General features: G+C 63.0%; 2 protein-coding genes across 2 annotated transcripts; both read left to right on the top strand.

The window, feature by feature from the left end:
- Positions 1-1,182: 1,182 nt before the first annotated feature.
- LOC309675966 (protein eva-1 homolog C-like) lies at positions 1,183-11,069 on the top strand. Its single transcript, XM_082488400.1, has 8 exons — positions 1,183-1,631; positions 4,662-4,861; positions 7,781-7,904; positions 8,121-8,273; positions 8,428-8,571; positions 8,732-8,803; positions 9,187-9,276; positions 9,941-11,069. Exons 1-8 carry the CDS (start codon positions 1,550-1,552, stop codon positions 10,324-10,326), a joined length of 1,251 nt encoding a protein of 416 aa, XP_082344526.1. The 5' UTR covers positions 1,183-1,549; the 3' UTR covers positions 10,327-11,069.
- On the top strand, positions 10,716-18,793 carry CCNB3 (cyclin B3; the record flags this gene model as incomplete). Its single annotated transcript, XM_082488432.1, has 14 exons — positions 10,716-10,821; positions 12,684-12,851; positions 13,246-13,379; positions 15,074-15,193; positions 15,275-15,358; positions 15,507-15,625; positions 16,149-16,230; positions 16,558-16,656; positions 16,834-16,926; positions 17,181-17,318; positions 17,656-17,811; positions 18,047-18,196; positions 18,395-18,525; positions 18,653-18,793. 14 exons carry the CDS (start codon positions 10,716-10,718, stop codon positions 18,723-18,725), a joined length of 1,653 nt encoding a protein of 550 aa, XP_082344558.1. The 3' UTR covers positions 18,726-18,793.
- Positions 18,794-18,903: the final 110 nt, after the last annotated feature.

Raw genomic sequence — 18,903 nt, 5'->3', positions numbered from 1 at the left:
GGCGGTGCGTGGCGGGGTGATGGGAAGGGATGTCTCTGGGGCTGACCCCCGGCAGGGCCCCCGTTCCTGGAATTTGGGCTGTTTCGCAGGAAGGATGACCAGCTTGCTCTCCTCCCCAGGATGGGAGGGAAACGTTCGCCGTCAGATCATCCTGGCTGCCGTCCCAGCAGAGACGGCTTCCCGGCACCCACGGGTTTAACTCCTCTCTTGGGCAAGTCCCGTCTCGCACCTTGGGACCCCATGGCTGGCACCCAGCTTTGCACAAAATGGGGATCCTGATTGCTTGAGTCAGCCCCACCCCAGCTCGGGTAAGCTCCGACTTTCCCAAAAATAATGCAGCCCTGATAAGAAAGCATCCACCCCAAGGCAATTAGGCTGGGAAATGGTTTTGCAGGCGCCCGGAGGACTCCCCCCAGGGAGGTGGTTCTCCTGGGTACTGCTGCACAGCCCAGAGCGGTGCTCACACCGGCGGCTGCACAGGAGGAGCTGGGGGCATTTTTCTTTCTGCCCCATCAAAGTTTTTGGAGAACTCAAAACTCCACCTGATGGGACGGGAGACTCTGCCTGAGCTGCTCATAAGCCAGAGGGATGAATTCATTGCGTTGTGGGTGCCAAGCGGGGCTGTGGCAGCACCCTCAGCACGAGCTCAGTGCCCGTCTTGCTCCCGCTGCGGACCCCCAGGTGATGTGTGCCGGTCCCTGCTGCCGCCCCGGCCCCCCCTTGCTGCGGCTCCCGCGGCGATGCCGAGCCCGGCCGGCTCCTGGCACTGCCGGCTGCCGCCCTCTCTGCTGACCTCAGCCCCGGGCACAGCGCGCAGCTCCTGCCCCTTGCGTTTCCCCCCAGCTGAAGCAGCAGGCAGGGATTTAACTCCTGCGGGGAGGGGGGCACGGGGGTGGCGCGGTGCCCTCCTCGTGAGAGGTCAGAGCACCCGATACCTGGCCCAGCAGAGGCTGTGGGGGCAGAAGGGCGGCAGCAAAGAGGTCTCTGTCCGCCGTGTTTGATGCAGGGACAGCGTTTGCCTTTTCTGCAGGAACAGCCGCCTTGGGAAGCTGCGCCGGCAGCCCTTCCCTTCCTCCTCAAACGGTGAATGGCCGGACATTTGCCGAGATGGAGATTACGGCACACGTGTATCCGGATTTCTGCCTCACCGTGTCCGTGAGAAACCAGGGGGCACGTTGGAAACCTCACCAAGCCCCGTCCCTCCGCTCGGGGGAATGGAGGTGGCAGGGAGGGGGCTGCCAGTTTCTCCGCCAGCGACGGCGATGCCAAGGCACAGCACCCACTCACCCGCCGTGGAGAGCCTTTGGAAACACGTCCGTCCCTCCCCGTGGGAGGTGTCCCTGCACTGAGAGTGTCCCAGCTGCCCAGAGCAGCCCCTGGCCCCGGGCAGCAGACAAAGAGCGGGTACGCAGGCGCCCCGGCGCTTTGGCAGGGCAGAGAAGTGAGCCATTGTCCCCGCACGCTGCCAGCCCCGGCGCCAGCCGCTGCCAAGGACCGTACCGGCGGAGGCTGCCTGGTGGGACGCAGCAGAGCCAGCAGCGGTCGCGCCATGGCCGGGCTGGTGGGGCCAGCAGCAGCCCTGGTCCTCCTCTGCCTGGCGGTGGGGCTGGAGGCCAGCCCGGAGCTCTCCGGTGAGTCGGGGCGCGCGCAGGGCGACGAGGGATGCCGGGGACCACTCCAGTGAGAGGGGAGGGTGAAGGGAGAGCCGGTTGGTGGGGTAGGGACAAGTGAGGCACAGACCAGGGCAGGCCAGAGGGAGTTTGCTAAAAAAAATGGGGGGAGTTTATCCCCACAGCAGGGCTGGGATCTGAAAACACCCCATGCATGACCCGCAGCCCCAGCGTGAGCGAGGGAGCAGCTTCCCTCGCTGCTGCTGCGCTCCCTTGGACAGTTTGGAGGCAGAAGTGCAAAGAACCAAACCTTAAGACAGTCCCTGAGCTTTCCTGAGACCCCCCTGGCCACGACGCTCATGCCCTTGGTGCTGGGCGGTGTGTGGAGCTGACGGCTCCCGGAGCACCCAGGGCTCTCCTGCGAGCCTGCGCTGCCCTGAGGAGGTGAGGGAAGAGCTGGGCTGAAACTCTGCCCAGTCCCTGGCCGGAGCCGGTGGCCGCTGTCCCCGGCCAGAGGCAGCCATGAGCAGGGCAGCTGCGGGTGCAGTGCCACGGGGCACAGCGAGGGCCGGACCCTCTCCCTGGCAGCAGCACCTTACAGATGTAGCCGAGGCAGGAATTTGGGACCCCTTGTGCCCCAGGGCTTGGGACAGTCAGGAGGGGTGCAGGCAGGCTGGGCTGCCGGGGGCTGCCCTTCCTCGGAGGCATCTTCTAGAAACAGCCACACGTACCCTCCACCCCGCTCTGCCGGGCCCGGGCGGTGCGAGAGCCCGGCACGATGCCGCTGAGCGCGGCAGGGCGGTCTGGGTGGGGAGGATGTGATTTCATCTGGGCAGAGCTAACTGCACGACTGCACCAGCGCGGACTGAGTCAGCGGCACCAGCAGGCGACCGGAATCACTCGCAAAATCTGCCCGCAGCCTCCTTGCCATGGTTTCACCCAAAAAAAAAAAAAAAAATCTTCGCAATTGCTCACTGCCCCAAAATGGTGTGATGGAGGAACCTCTGTCCCTGAGGTGCTGTTTGAGCCTCGGTTTTAAAATACAAACCGTCGGTGCTGCCGGCCGGCAGCGCAGCAGAGGAGGGTGCCTGCGGCAAGGCGGGCTGGGTTTGGGGAAACCCATTTCTCCCCCCGTTCCTCCCCCGTGTCCCCCAGCATCCCCAGGATTTGGCTCAGCCCTCTGTGCCCAGGGCCGGCCCGGCAGCGGGGGTTTGGGCAGCCCCACCGCCAGCTGTCTCGGGACGGGCAGGCGGGTTTGGAGTCGGTGCCGGGCAGACGCCGAGCCCCGGCGGCTCCGGAGCTGGCACGAGAGCCTGGCTGTGACAAACAAGCGCCCAGTGACACGGGACAACGGGAGGAGAGGGGCAGGACGGGGCTTGTCCTGCCCCCCTCTGTGTGGGCACTGCACCCCACGGGGCTGATCCAGCTCTGTGTCCTCCAAGCAGCATCCCTGCCTCTCACTGGAGCTTTGATCCGGCTAAAACAGCTCGTCCGCTCCCGTCCGCCCTCCTCCGCCTCCCTGTGCTCTCTCCCCGGCGCGCAGAGGAGCGAGGGCTCGCCTGCCCAGGCTGTGGCCCTCCCGCTCCTTCACCCCACGCTTGCACGGAGAAAGGAGCCGAGAAATGCCAGCGGCTGCCCGTGTCCGAGGGAAGGATTAACCCGGAGCAGGGGCAGCTCCCAGCGCGTCCGCGGATGTCTCCCGGGGAGGGATGCTGGCCGCGGGTGCCAAAGGGTTAGCGGCGGCAGGGAAGGTGAAAGGGGCCCTTTGTGCAGCTGAGCCTGGCACCGGTTTGCGGAGGGACAGAGGGAGAAGCACAGGGACAGGATCCGGCGCTACCGCCTTCTGGTCTCGGTTTGGGGGTGTGACATGCTGCGGGCTGGGGGACAGGGTGCAGGTCCTGCTCCGGCCCCCAGCTCTGGGCTGGGGCCAGGGTGCGAGTCCCTCCAAGGGCCCCAGAGCTGGGAACTGGGGTCCGCAACCCACTCGGCAGCCCACGCTCCTGCCTGGCAGGTACCGGGTTCCCCTGTCCCCACCTCCCAGCCTCAGAAGGATGCTTTCCCTCTGCTTTTGTTTTATTCAGAGGCCTGATGCAAACTGCTCTGTCCAGGGCCCTACGCATCGTTTTTTGTCAGCTTTTCCCGCTTCCTCATCCCCCTCCAGCAACCGGTGCCTGCTCAGAGCACCCCCGGCAGCCTGCAGAGCTTTTGCTCAAACAGCTTCGCTCACCCAGCACAGCTGGTACCAGTCAGGGCTGATGGCTGCGTGTTAAACCCTCTTAAAGGCTGGGCAGGACAGCCCCCCCTTACTGTCCCCTGTGGGGAAAACAACAATGTAAGTATTTTGGGACACAAACTGGGCAGGATTAAAAGAGAGGAATACCCCGCGCCAGGAATTCAGGGAGAGAAGGGCCAGTGCCCATCAGAAAGGCCGTGGGCTGGGAATGGCTCGCACTGATGCACCGGGCTTCTCCTGCAGAGAGACCCGGGTCGGCTGGGCTCAGGTGATGACTTGGTGGCTCACACCCATCCCTACCGACCCATCCATACCGACCCAGCCGGCTGCGGGAGCTCGCAGCAGCCTCTGGACCCTTCTCTCCTCCAGCTCATGGCTCGGCATCATGTCACAGAAATCATCGTCCTCTCCCCAGCTCCGGGGATCTTCCCTGGGGGATCATCTCTGGCTCGTCCTTGCTCTCTTCTCCCCATGTCTCCATAACAAGCCTGATCTTCTCTAAACGCTTGACTACTCCTCCTGGGATCCTTCCGTACGTGTTTTTTCTGACCTGTGGTCCTGCCCCCAGCTTTCGCTTCCCTTTGCTAACCAGCTCGGCTACTCCATGCTGCTTTCCAACCTCCTGGCTGCAATGCTGGATATAAGATTTGCTGCAAGCCTGCCTTCGCTGCTGCAGCCCTACTCTGGTCCCATTTGCCCCATAAATGCCCCAGCCCAGGATGTCCTCACTGCCACTGGCTGTCAGGATCCCATACACCGCCGCTGCCGTGGTCCCAGTGTCTCCTCTGGCCAACGCCGCCTGTGCTCTCCCCTTCCAGGGTACCTGCGCAAGGTGCTGAGGAACCATACTGTCCACACCTGCGACGGGGAGCAGCTCCTCATCGTCTGCCCTCGCAAGACCACCATCAGCATCCTCGGTGCCTTCTACGGGCGTCGCGTGCCCAGCCCCAACCTCTGCCCCAGCCCTGGCAACGCCTCCCAGGAGAGCACCGAGTGCATGTCCACCACTGCCCACCTGGTAAGGGCCCAAGGGACCGGGCTTCCCACCCCTCCTTCCCCAGGTCACTGGGCTGCCTGCTCAGGCTGGGCGGTGCAGGCAGCACAGCCCCATCGGCATTCACCCTTGGGGTCCTTTTCCCAGAGAGTTTTTGGGAGATAAGGGTGGGCGAGACCTTCTGCGGTGGGTCCCAGGGTGGGACGGCCCTCCAGAGGAGCCTGGCAGGAGGCACCCTGCGTCCTGAGCTGGCCTTTGGAGTAATCCCGCAGGACGCAGCAGGCTCGGAGAAAGCGCTGGCCGCTGGGGCTGGGTGCCGGGAGAGGGGCCGTGCAGCAGCCGGGGTGCCGGGCTCGGGGAGGGGGAGAGGGGCCCCGAGGGATGCTGCGCTCAGCCCCGCGGGGACATCCCCTGGGGGTAGCACAGCGCTCAGCTCTTCCCCAGCCAGAAGCACCCATCCGTGCTGGCAGCTCCCAAGAAGCGGATTAATGAAGCAGGCCCAAAGGAGGGTCTGCTGATGGCAGCAGCCAGCACAGGGAGAGGGGAGGGAGGCAGTGGCTGGCAGAAGGGAAGGGACCTTCCCAGAGCCGGTGCCTGGCTGGAGGAAGCGCTCGTCGGGCTGCTCCAAAAGCCCCACAGCCTGCGGCTGTGCTCAATTCCTCTTTGCGTTTGGGGGAAAACCCTGTGCCCAGTGAGGACATCGGCCTTCCACCAGCCCCACGCATGAGACATCATGAGCAGCTTGAGGAACGGGGCAGAGAGGAGCCGGGAGGGATGTCGTCCATTGGCGTCCTGCAGCTTTACCCTGGCTTCTGGCTCTCCGTGCCGGCACGGCTGGCCACAGCATCCATGGCTTTGGGATGCCCTGGAGCAGAGCGGCTGTCGCAGCTGGCAGCAGCCCCGTCCAGGCATCATAGTGGTCACCTGGGAGGGAGCAAGGAGAGCAATAACACTTGTTCTGCAGAGCCTCAAGCGTGTGTCCTTTGCCAGCCAAACTCCTCCAGTTCTCAGCAACTTCAACCTTGGCTGAACACTGGAGCCCGATCTCCCCGGGGCTGCTCTGGCCCGTGACCCCCTCCTCCCGCAGGAGCGCCTGGGGCTGCAGCTGGCCTTGTAGTCACCAGAGCCCAGTCACTGCCTTTTCCAGAGCCCTGCTCAGCCAGGGAACGCTCCTCGGCTGCAAGTCCCTGGTCCAGCTACTCAGCTCTAACCATGGCTGAGGAGACGCTGCACCCGCTGGCTGCAGGCCAGCGGGCGAGATGGGCAATGAGCCGTGCCAGACGCAGCATGCCCAAACCACACCTGCTTCTCCTTCCTGGTCACAGGGCTCTGACAAACCCAGGGCAGCCGGGACGTGTGGTGGGGGCCGGCAGGAGGGTCCTTCGGTGGGGACATGTGCTACTGTTCTATTCCTGTTCCAGCCCCGTGCTGGAGCTGGGGCAGAACCGCAGCAAACCCAGCTGCATGCAGCTGCCCATGGGGAAGGGGAACATGGAGCCGGAGAAGAGGAACAAGAGCTGAGAGGCCAGTTCCCTGCTCTGGGAGCTCGTGAGGCACTGCTGCTCAGTCCTGCCCCAGCCACAGATCCCTTCACAGCATCCTGCATGCCCCAGGAGCTCTGCCGGCACCACGCCGGACCGCGCTGGTGTGGCACCAACCCGACCCTGCAAACCACCCTGACACAGGTCAGGGTCCCCAGAGCTTGTGTGTTGAGCACAGGATGGAGGATACAGCCCGGCACAGACATTTGGAGACTGAAGGGCAGGTCTGCAAGCAGGATCGGTGCCGCTCAGGTTTGCAGCGTGATGGAGCCACTCCACCCAGGGGACGGTGATCGCACAGGGCTGGGTTCCCCACAGCCCGGAGGCTGCTGCGGGAGGAGAAGGGATGTTTGGAGATCAGAGAGCAATGCTGCTGCTGAGGCTCAGCTTGGTTTAGGCAAAACCTGGGGAGAGAGATTAGTTGCATTTCCTCCTCAAATCTCACCTGTAGCAGCCAGCGAAGACCAAGAGGAGGCTCAGCCCTGGGCTGGGGGGGGGGGGGGACAGGGACAGAGGAGGGGGAGGAGAGACGGAAAGGGGCTCCATCGCCTCAGGTGGTGGGATCCCAGGGCAATTTCCCAGAGGGGCGGCAGCGAGGGTCGGGAACACGCCATGGCCCCCCCCGCACCCCGCCAGCAGCCTCTGCCCAGGCTGGGGGTCTGCTGCCGCTGGGGCACCCCGCGGGCCCGGCAGTGCCGCCCCGGGGCCGGCGGGGACAGCGGCGAAGCCCCGCGGGGCGCGGAGGGACGCGGCGGTGCGACCCCGCGTCCCCATCTGGCGGCCGCGCCGGGGCGGTGCAGGGGGCGCGGGGCCGCGGCGGTGTGCGGGGTCGCACGGCTCCGCGCCAGCGTGTGCGGGTGTCGCATGGGGCCGTCATGGGGGGGGTGTTGTATGGGGCCGTGTCAGTGTGTGGGGGTGTTGCACAGAGCCGTGTCAGTGGGTGCAGATGTTGTATGGAGCTGCGTCAGTGTATGTGGGTGTTGCACGGAGCAGTGTCAGTGTGCACTCCTGCTCAGGTGTTGCACTGGGCCACGTGCACATGCATGCGCTCATGGCTGTTGCACAGAGCCATGTCAGTGTCCACCCCTACATGGGTGTTGTGCGGGGCTGTGTTAGTGTGTGTGCCTGCATGGGTGTTGCACACGCGTGGCGTGGTACGGTGCGGGCGTGCGTGCGGGCACAGGTACTGGCACACAGCTCTGTGTGAGTGCAGGGCAGGAACTGGCTCAGGAACCAGCACGTGAAGCGGGGTGACTACAGCAGGGGCGTGAGCAGCCATGGGACACCTCTGCGGGGTGAGAGGCCGTTTCCCTGAGCCCAGTGATGGTACCAAGGGAGAGGAGGTGAGAACAGCCTCAGGATTCCCTGCCCATCATCACATCCGTCCCACTTTGCTCTCCAGAAGCTGCTGGCTGAGTGTCAGGACCAGCAGTGGTGCCAGTTCTCCGTGCACAGCCAAGTCTTTGGGCCAGACCCGTGCCCTGGGACACACAAGTACCTCATCGCTTCCTACAAGTGCCGGCCAGGTGAGATGGAGTGGGACCCGGGCAATGCTCCGTGGGCTCTTCCCCAGCCTCGACTGCTCAGAAGGGGGCAGAGAGGGCAGCCGGGCTGCTCCTGTACCTCGGAGCCCTCCTCCAGCCCTGCCCTTGGCAGCTCGCAGACCCTTGGCTGGGCTAAGGGAGGAGGGGGCTGCAGGTGATTCGGGATGCCTTGTGATGCTCTGCGGTGTCACTCCCCAGGGAACCATCGGGTCAAGACTGTGTGTGAGAACGACAAGCTGAGGCTGCAGTGCCGACCAAAATCCATCCTGGCCATTTATTCTGCAAATTACGGACGGTTTCTGCGGGGCAAACCGGAGTGCGATGCCCTGAACACTGAGGGACCCCATATAGGTACGCCGAACAGTTCAAGCCAGAAATGGGGCCAGGGGCCGTGCAGAGAGCATGGCACAAGTATGCCATCGGGCTGTACCTGTGCCCTTGGCCGGTGCCTGGTGGGCAGGGTCAGGCAGGTCTGCCCGCGGGTCCATGCCCCGGCTCTTTGCAGAGTGCTTGGCTCCAGATGCCCTGCGGAGGGTCTCCAAGAAGTGCCACCGCAAGGGGAACTGCACTGTGGCTGCTGACAGGGCCACCTTCGGGGACCCGTGCCTCCCCGGCATGAAGAAACAGCTGCGAGTCTCCTACACTTGCGGTGAGAGCCACTTGCAGGGCTGGGGGCACGGGGGCCACTGGCTGAGCCCCCGCTGTGCCCACCCCTTGCCACACTGGCAGGGGTGCGGGGCACCCTGGGGAGGCAGAGGGCTGCTGGGGACGAGCAGAGTGGTGATGCTTGGCGTGCGCTCTCCTTGCAGTGCCCAAGCAGCTGCTGGAGGAGGTGGGCACTGACACCTCGGACCCCTTCCTGCTCTCGGACTACATGCACGGTAACGTGGGGGGCAGGCTATGCCAAAAGCAGCGCAGCATCGTGTCCGCAACCGGGTGACCCACCCCTTCCGTGGCCTGCCTGCATCCGTGGTACCCACCGCTGGCATGATCCCTGCAGCTCCATCTCAGCATCACTGCCTCACTGCCCCATGGCTGAAGCCACCCATCGGTCGGTGCCCATGCCTGAGGGGCTGGAGAGATGTGGTCTGCTGGGAGCAGAGGAGAGGAGGACCCGCAGGAGAGCATCCCCGCGGGCAGAGGAGCGCTTATGCAGGAAGGAAGGAGTGTGGCGTGGGGAAGGAGTGTGGCAGGGCAGGCAGCCGGGCAGCGGGGCGCTGGGGAGCACCTCATGTCTCAGCCCGCATCCCCTTGTTCGCTGCAGGTGGCTGGTACAAAGGGCCCAGGTTCTCCAGGCTCCGGGAAGACCGGATGATTTTTACTAGCTCTCTGGCAGCTTTTGCCCACCTTTGGGGTACGTGCCCTCCCCGGCTCTCACGCAGCACCCGGGGGAGCAGGATGGGCTTGGGAGGGTGGCTCAGGTCCCGTGATGGCCCCCGCTCAGCCCGGGGCTCAGCTCAGAGGCAGCCAGACCCCTCCGGCAGTGTCAGCAGGCACCGAGCACCCATGTCAGATTTGGGGGGAGCCACGTAGTGTGGGAGCTTGAACAAGCCCTGAGGTCCCACAGCATCGGCGGTCGCAGTGCTGCTGTGGTTCTGCCTGCAAACCTTCCTCCTCCGATGGGCTGAATTACGCGCTGGGTCTCTTTCCTTCCTGCCCTGTCTGCAGGGGCACTGACGGAGACCACACCTCTGTGAGCAAAAATTTCCCTTGCCAGGGGAAATTACTCATTTAAATCCCTGGCGAAATGATTCCTCCCCCTGCACTGCCTACCTTGCATCCCAGTGGGGGTTTCTTATGGGAAAAGGGGCATCTGGGGACACTGGTGGGTGCTGATCAAGCTCTGTGTGAAGTTCCCACAATCATCCACTGCAGTCTGGGTGCTGAGGACATCCCTGCTCCCCTCCCCTCCTCTCCCTCCCACGTGCCCGGCAGAGGGGGTTTTCCAGGCAGTGGTACCCCGCAGGCTGCGCAGGCGGTTTGTACCCTGGTGTCTCTCTTTGCTCTTCACCCCCCAGGTGTCCCAGAGAAAGTTGGCCTCTACTTCCTTTGCGGGGTCTCAGGAGGCCTCATGCTCCTGCTGTGCATCATCAGCCCCAAAACGACCTTCCTCCAGGAGGTGGGGAAGGCTCTCAAAGACCCGGAGCTGGGGAGCAGCTCAGAGCTGAGCAGGACCAAGCTGCGGGACGAGCAGGACGAAGACCTTCCTGATGACAGCTCCTCGGACTCCTCCTTCCGACGCCTCACCCGCACCTACCGGGCCACCGACAGCATCTTCGGCCCTGAGCTGACGGCAGCCATGGAGGGAGCAGTGGAGCACCAGGGCCGGGGCGGGGAGGAGATCTGGATGCCCAAGGAGTCGAGCCCATACGCCATCCAAAAGATCAAATCGGCCACCAAATAAGAACTGGAAGAAAATGGCCAGAGAGCAGCGGAGGGTGGAGACTAAGTGGGAACCAATATTGGAGAGACACAAGAGTTTGGGCTCCTCGGGGTGAGTGGGCATCCCGAGTGGCAGCAGGGCCACGGCAGCCCCAGTGTGGCCATCAACCCACTGCTCCACCAGCCTGGAAGCTTCTAGCACGGGGGTAAGATGATGTCCCTGGGTGTGATGAGGGGCTGCAGGATGGCTCGTAGGGCCGCTGGCTCCTTTGCCGCAAACACGCCGCTAACCCTAAGCTAACCTCCCCGTTCTCGGCTCACATCGGCTGGCTCTAGCACTTAATCCTGCCCAGCCACGCCGAGCCCACCCTCAGCCTTTCCAGGCTGTTTGCCCCTCTTTCTTCTTGGGCGATGGCTCCCACCCCTGGTGCTGCAAACATCCGCCGGCACTCAGGCAGCGTGCCGGCGGCGGAGACACAGAAACGGCCAGGACGTGGGGAGGATGCAGACGGAGCGGGTGGGAGAACGCTGCGAGCATCACCCAGTACAGCCCTGCCACACCGCGTGCCTTGCAGCCCTGCTGTCCCCGGGGGAGCTGCGCCCGGGGCTGGGGCAGGCACGGCGCTGGCTCTCACCTCCCTGCGGGCATTCGCGAGCTCTGCCACCCTGCGTGCCTCTGTGCTTTCCTTCGTGCTTCTCCCACTGGCAGGAGAGCCCCGGGGTTGACTTGCTTGGGGCTTTTTCCAGTAAATAAATGCAACATCTCGTAGATGCAACTGTCCCTCCCTGACCTCTGCCATTAGTAGTGAAAAGGGAGGAAAAAGGAGGCGGCAAAGTTCAGCCCTCCCTCTGCGGATGAGCTCCTTGCCTCCCACCGGTGTTTCTGGCGCTGGGCCATGGGGAGCAACAAGTTGGGCCTGTTTTAGCATGGGAAAGGATAAGGATTTAGCCTGGGGAAGGGAAAGGGGGGGAAAAGCAGTCTGTGTGAGTCCCATGAATGGCACTTCCCTGCCCTTGCTCCTTCTCTTAAGCCTGGGGCTCTCTGTCTGGTAAGCAATCCTGGGGCCAATGTCCCCAGATGCCATGCAGAGGGGCTTCTCGGCAGCCCCACGGTGCCAGGGAGCGGGGCTGGGGCTGGGGGTGCCCTGGCTCTGAAAGTGGCTCTGTAGTGCTGTGGGAAGGGGCTGATGGAAGCAGCGACCCAGCTCTTCTCACGACAGGGACACTGCAGGCACTGACGCTCTTGAGCTAGCACGTAGCAGGGTCTATTTTTGCATCCACCAACGCACGTGAAGTGCCTGGGCTGGGTGCAGCCAGAGAGGGCTGTGGGCTACGTCAGTGCACCCCTTAACCCAGCTGCTGGCGTTGGTGCTCTGCTGGGGCCCGGGGAGGCACTGGCCCCACCTCAGCAGCCAGAGCCAGGCTGTGGTCGGCGGTGGATGCTCTCCCAGTGCAGAGCCGAGTGCCACGGCAACGCTCCCCTGCTCCAGTGGGGGGGGGCAAGGACTGGTGTCCTGCCTGATTTGGGGGTTTGCTGAGGGATGCCAGAGCCCAAGGAGAGTTTTGGAGGCTCTCATCTCAAACCAGCCTCCAGCATCCTTAGATGATGGGCCGGACTGAGACCACAGACTTGCCTCCATGCTTGGACAGCTGGCACAGCTCCTGCTGCAGACACCTTGCAGGGTCCACTTCTTGCTCCCCCCATCTTTCCTCCAGTACCCCTTGATGGCCAGGTGGGATTTTTGGCATGTGTGGTGTGAGCTGCAGCCCCTGCAGAGGGGCCGGGCTTCCCGAGAGCCTCCCGACAAGCCCCAGCGCCACAGTGCCCTGGGGACTGGAAAAGCCGGCTTCCCCCTGCCAAGCCTGGGCAGGACGGGCAGACGTGGACCCGTCCCAAAGCGGGCAGCTTGCCCAAGCCCCCGCAGAGCCACAGGCAGTTTTGAATGGGGGTTTTTGGCTGGGGATCTTATCCCACAGGCTGATGCACCATGTTTCCACCAGCGGTGGGATGTGTCCCAGCTCTGCCTGGCAAGTATGCACCCAACTTGTATTGGAGTGTGCGCTGCCCCAACACGCGCAAGGAGAGGCAGACACCTGCATCCCACAGGGATCCCAGACCGACGGCGAGCAAACCTCAGGGACCTCCCAGGCCAGGGACGGCAGCGGTGGCACCAGGGGAGCCGGGGCTGGAGAGGACAAGTGGCCGAGGAGGAAACAAGATGTGCTGGAGGCACAGCAGCCCTGACTGGTTTTGGGGACCGAGATTTGTGGGACCTAGGTTTAAACCCCCACCAGCCCTGTGAGCACCCCTCAGCCGTGCCGCACCCCAAAGCCGTTCTGCTGCTCTTGGCTGTCAATGGCCCCAGGTCTTTCTGCTAGAGACACGGCAGAGCTGCCCGCACACAGCCCGAGCCGCCCTGCCTGGCAGCAAGGAGAAAGGACTGATCCTGCCCGCACAGCCCCTGGGCAGCAGGGTTAAGTCCCCTCGGAACCTGGCACTGGGATATTTCCCTAGCAAGCGGTTCATCAGCTCCACCGGCAACAGCGGTACGTGGGTATGGGATTATCCCAAAGGATTTCCTTGGGTTAAACTTAGGAATCGGAAAGGTTTTGCTGGGAATCTGCTGGCTGGGGGAGGGAATGTCTCCTCTGCTGCAGTGCTGAGTTCTGCCAAGCTTACCTCGACTTGGGGGGGCAGATGTCCTCTAAGCCTGAAGTTGGCGTGGTGCTAAAAGCCTCCAAGAGCTGGAGAGGAAAAGGGACCTCTGCATGGTAGGGAGCACACATGCCACCCGCCATCCCAGTCCCCAAGGCAGGAGGGGGGGAGGGGGGGCATGGGAGACAGACCCTTTCTCCCAACCATGTTCCAAGGGTTTTTTGGGGCAAGGGGCTTTCTCCTGGTCGGCACATTAAACAGCACCTGCTCACGCCCCGTTTGCAGCTGTGTCTGCAGCAGTGGGTTGTAGCCCTCCAAGCTCAACCAACAGGGATGAACTGGTGGCTACTGGTGCCAACCCCGCCTGGCCGGGTGTGACGGATGCCCTCAGCAGTGGTTTGGTGCTGGCTCTGGAGGAGGTAGTGGCCTGAGTCATAAACGAGCCAAAAACTCCTCTGGTTCCAATCTGTTCTCTGAAAACCCACAGAGGAGCAGAGTGACACCGTAAGCATCGATGCGTATGAGCTTAGAACACCGATCATGCAATTAACACATGAAAAGGGGGTGGCTTTTCCAAAACTCATTTGTCAAGGAACAAAGAAAGTCGTGGGTACACGGAGCCTCACGCCTACCTTTCCTGTCACATGTCATTTGGCTACAAGCCAACCACCTTATCCCATAAACGCGACAGGCTAGGCGAGGCGCAGCCGTGGGGCAGCGTGGCAGTGACCCCCCTCCAGCCGGGCCGCCCTCGCGGCAGAGGGACCTCTCACCAACGGTGGGGCTGTGGTGAGCGGCCGATGCCGCCCAGAACCCTCTGTTATGTTAACTCTTGATTTGTGCCCTGGTAACTTTGATTTTGCCTTGGTAACTTCGACGCTGCCCTGGTAGTTCTGAATCGTTGTTCAAACAATTGCGCAGCACACTAACAGAGCGAAACTTTTCATTGAACTTTGTTAAATCGCACAACATCACATTATAAAACACTTTTGCTGATACCTTTGATGGTGTCCTTGAAGCCACCTGAATGGCCCATTTGCGACACTGGGTGAGAGGAGCTGCCCGGCCAGCGCGGGGTACACACTGCCCCCCAACCCAGAGACCCCCAGCCCGGTGCCGGGGGGCCGCGGGGTGACCCACCACCCAGCGGAGGCAGGAGGCAGAGGGCAGCGGGCCAGGTCGAGGCCCCCGCGGGGCTGCCAGGGGCACAGGCCTGCGGTGGCCGCTCCATCCCCCCATGAAGGGCAGGAGAGCCGGGGCTGCTCCCCAGAGCCCAGCGTCCCACCAGGGCATGACGGGGGGTGGCGAGGAGCGCCCAGCACCGGGCCGGGCCCGATGGCCGCCATGACAGCCTTCTCAGCAGCCCCCGCGAGATGGATTTAAACGGCAACCCGTCCCCACCAATCACCGCCCGCCTCGGCCGCCCCGCCCCGCCCCCGCCGCAAATCCGCCCTTCCATTGGCCGCCGGGGCTGAATTTTAAAAGCTGCCTCCCCGCCCCTTAGCAACCGCATCCCGGACCACTCGCCGATTGGCCTTCGCCTGGCCCCGCCCCGCGTTCTGATTGGAGGACGCTCGGCCAGTGCCGGCCGGCCGCTACCGAACTGCTACTTTCAAAAGAGCCGGGGCCGGCAGCGGGGCGGCGGCGCAGGTGACCGGGTCTCGGGCCGTGGGGGTGGGGGGCAAGGGGCAACCGTCCGGGGGTTTATCCCTTCCTTCTCCCCGCCATAGGGTCATTCCCGTGGGTGGGCAGGGGCGCAGGCCCCTCTCCCGGGGGCTCCCCGGGGGTGCGGAGGTCCCCCCGAGCACGCTTGCCCCGCCTGCGGTAAGGGAGCGGGGCACCTTACATCCCTCTCCGGGATGCAGGGAGCCGGCAACGGCCCCCCTCCGTGCTCCTAGCAGGCGGCTCTTGGTGGGGGCCGCGGGGCGCCATGTCACCCGTTGCCTGGGGGAGCACACCGCCCCTTCCCGCACCCTCCCCCGGGCACCGTCCGCTGCCATGCTGAGGGCTGCGGTCTGTCCCCGCTGCCCCCCGGGAGGGAGAAGCACCCCCCGGCCCCCGGGGGCGTCGCTGGGGCGGGCAGCTCCCCGCATCAAGCCCTGCTCTGCCCCAGGCTTGCTCGTCGAGGCCGAGGGAGAAGATGCCGTTGCCACGCGCTGCCAAGATGCTGAGCACCAAACAGCCCCGCGCCGTCAGCCTGAGCGCTGCCGCGGAGAACGCCAACCCCGAGAAGGTGAGTCCCGATCCGGGCGAGGTGTGCGGGGGGTCCTGCGGGGCAGCTGCCCCCCCCATTTTCTAACAGCCTCTCTTGCAGGAGGAGAGCTCTCAGGCCAAGCGGTCTCCATCCTCACCCCAGGGAGGGCCCAAGAAGAGGTCGGCGTTCGGGGACATCACCAATGTGAGTGCTTCTGTGCACCCCCCCGGGAGTGGGGCTGGGTATCCCCCCCAGCAGGCAGAGTCCTGTGCCCCATCACAGGTCTCCCTGTGGGGCACACCTCACTTCCCTCCGTACACCCTTCTGTAAACCCCCCTTCTCACCCAAACAGGCTCACAAGAACCAGTTGGTGCCCGGGAAGAAGGAGGCTGTGAAAGTGGCACCACACAAAGCACAGAAGGCCCATGCTGGCCTGGAGGTGGCCAAGAACAATGAGATCAACCTGAAAAAGTGAGTAGTCAGGGGAGATGGGGACAGGGACTAGCACAGGGGGTTGTTGCAAGCCCAAACCTGTCTCACGGGGAAGAACAAGCAGTGGTGGGGGCTTCCTTTGGACAATGGAGACCATGACCCAGGTGGGGGGGGCAGCCAGTAGATAAAACAGCCTCAAGTTGCACGGGGGGGGGGGTTAGATTGCATATTAGGAAGAATTTCTTCACCAAAAGGGTTGCCAAGCACTGGAATAGGCTGCCCAGGGAAGTGGTGGAATCCCCATCCCTGCAGGTGTTTGAAAGACATGTAGATGTGGCACTTAGGGACATGGCTTAGTGGTGGGCTTGGCAGTGTCAGGTTTACAGTAGGACTCAATGATCTGAAAGGTCTTTTCCAGCCTAAATGATTCCAAGAGTCTCTGTGGGGATGTTTTAGGGGTGGTTTAGCCCCTTTCTGAAGCAGCAAGGGGCCCAGGAGAACCGCTTTCAGCCAGGAGATGTGGCCTCCTCCCAGCAATGACTTATACTTTTGTCCTGTCCAGGTCAATGAGGAAAACTACCCCAACAGAGCCTCCTGCAAAGACCAAGGAGGATCCTGTGCCAGAGGAACCAGCGCCTGCTCAGGTACCAAAACCCTCTGAGAGGGCAGGGGCCCTGGCCCCCAGTCTCGTCCTGATGGTGTTGGTCTGTGGCTGCCACTGGTCATACTGGGGCAGCAGGCAGTGCTTTGGACCTCAAGCCAGTGTGATGGGAAGCTGGGGAGGGGGGTAAGCCCCCCCACCTTCTTCCTACACAAGAACTCCCATTGGAAAGAGTGCTGTGAGGGCTGCGGGGTGATGGGGGTAGATGGGGAAGGGGGGGCAGAGGTGCAGCAGCCGTGCCCTGAAGGGGTGACCAGCACCCGCAGAGCTCAGGACCTCCCCCTTACCGCTGCCTCCCTCATCCCTGCAGGTACCAGCAGTGGAGGATGTAGACAAGGAGCAGCTGGGTGACCCCTACGCCAACGCAGAGTATGCCAAGGACATCTTTGAATACATGCGGGGAAGAGAGGTGGGTGATGCCTGGCCAGGGGGTGGCAGCCCAGTCTGGGGAAGGGGTGGCCATGTGGGTAGGGCCACCCACTGCCCAGAGGCTCCGAGCGCCTGGTGGGGGCCTGCATGGGGCAGGAGGGGGCTCGTTTGAGAGTGGTGGTGTCCAGTAAGTCCCTGACAGCTGGTACCTCAACAGGAGAAATTCATGCTCCCTGACTACATGGAGAAGCAGCCAGACATCAGTGGGGACATGCGCGCCATCCTGGTGGACTGGATGGTGGAGGTGCAGGTATGTGGGCATGGGGAGAGCACGTCAGCCTTCTGCAGAGCAGCTCCCACCCTGCCTTTGGCATGTGGGACCTCAGTGTGCCGGCAGAGGCTCCTGCAAGTGTCCCCAGTGCAGAGCTGATCTTCCTTTCCCCAACCTGGGGATGAGCCTGGTCCTGGGAGCACCTCTGGCCCCTACTGAGGGAACCTGGGGGGGCAGGCGGGCCTAGCTTCTTCTTAACACCCCCTTCTGTCCCCCTGCCCACATCCTTGCAGGAGAACTTTGAGCTGAACCATGAGACGTTGTACCTGGCTGTGAAGCTGGTGGACCACTACTTGGTGGAGGTGGTGAGCATGAGGGACAAGCTGCAGCTCATCGGCTCCACTGCCATCCTCATCGCCTCCAAATTTGAGGTGACTCCTCGTGCATTGTCTCGGGCTGCTGGGGCAGAGGGAGCTGTGCATTTTTGGTCCCCATGGGTGGCTGGAGAAGGCCAGGTCCCCGCAGTGCCAGGCCACTGCCCTGAGAGCTGCTGGGGCAGCATGTCTGTCCTTGTGTTCCCCTCATGCAAGAAAGGCTTGGAGTTAGAGCCGAGGGCTGGGGCAATACAGACAATACACAAGCCCCACTGGGTGTTGTAATAGTTCTTTTGGGGTCTGGCAGGCCACGAGGGCCTGCAGACTGGTAGGCTTTCCTGAGCGGGGCCAGGATGAGCCTCCATTAGGGTGCTGAGCAGTTGTGCCCCGGCAGGAGCGGTGCCCACCATGTGTGGATGACTTCCTCTACATCTGCGACGATGCTTACAAGCGGGAAGAGCTCATTGCCATGGAGATAAGCATCCTTAGCACCCTCAAGTTTGACATCAACATCCCTATCGCCTACCGGTTCCTGCGACGCTTTGCCAAGGTGGGCGCAGAAGGCAGGCGGGCCAGTGTCAAGGTGCCTCCAGGCACCCCTTGTGTTGGCTCCCTGGGGTGGCCACGTGCATCCCTGGGGCCCTGGGCTCCCAGCTGGCACCAAGGAGGCTTTGGCCAGGCTCTCCCGACAGGGCTAAGTGGTTAAGATGCTGGTCTGTGGCAGGCTGGGGGGGTGGGCAGTGTTGCTCAAAAGGCTGAGCCTTTCCCTGCCTGCCCGGCTGTAGTGTGCCCGTGCCACCATGGAGACTCTGACGCTGGCCCGATTCCTCTGTGAGATGACCCTGCAGGAGTACGACTACGCCCGGGAGAGTCCCTCCAAGCTGGCTGCCAGCTGCCTGCTGCTGGCACTCATCATGAAGAATCTTGGTGGCTGGGTAAGCGCCTTCCGAACCCCCTGTGTGTCCCCCCACCCCGAGGCACCCTGGGAGGCACCACGGAGGGGCAGGAGTGGATGGACTGTTGAGTGGGGGTGATGCTCTGGGGCCACGCTCGGATTTGGGAGGCCGGAGAGGGAAGATGATGGCTGTACCACTGCTGAGAGGACCCAGCTCAGCCCTGCTGTCCCTTTGCAGACCCCCACGCTGGAATACTACAGCGGGTACCACTCCCAGGACCTGCATCCCCTGGTGAAGAGGCTGAATTTCCTGCTCACGTACCAGCCCCACGACAAGCTGAAGGCCGTGCGGACCAAGTACTCACACAGGTGAGCGTCACGGGGCTTTGCCTCCTGCCTGTCCCCTCTGCAGAGCACCCTTGGGTGCTGCTGGGGGCCCCCCGTGGGTGGGTGTCAGGGCTGTGGCTGAACTCTAAGCCAACGTCCTTCCTTCCAGGGTTTTCTTTGAGGTTGCCAAAGTCACCCCCATGGACATGCTCAAGCTGGAGGAGATACTGAAGAGCTGCTAGCCCTGTCTCTGTAAATAGCCTGTAAATAGCTGGGTGCTCTCTGGCAGGGGAGCACTATGTACATAAATAATAGCAATTTTAACTGAAGGGGAGGGAGGGGGGAAAAAAAGTCATGTGAATCTGTTAATAAAGTGTTCTGTTTGTCTTAAGTGCTGGTGGTGGCTGCTGAGATGGGTAG

The sequence above is a fragment of the Vanellus vanellus genome (assembly GCF_965231255.1).
Source record: "Vanellus vanellus genome assembly, chromosome: 10".
Lineage (NCBI taxonomy): Eukaryota > Metazoa > Chordata > Aves > Charadriiformes > Charadriidae > Vanellus > Vanellus vanellus.
Note: the sequence above shows the minus strand (reverse complement) of the source record. Positions and strands in the feature narration are given on the sequence as shown.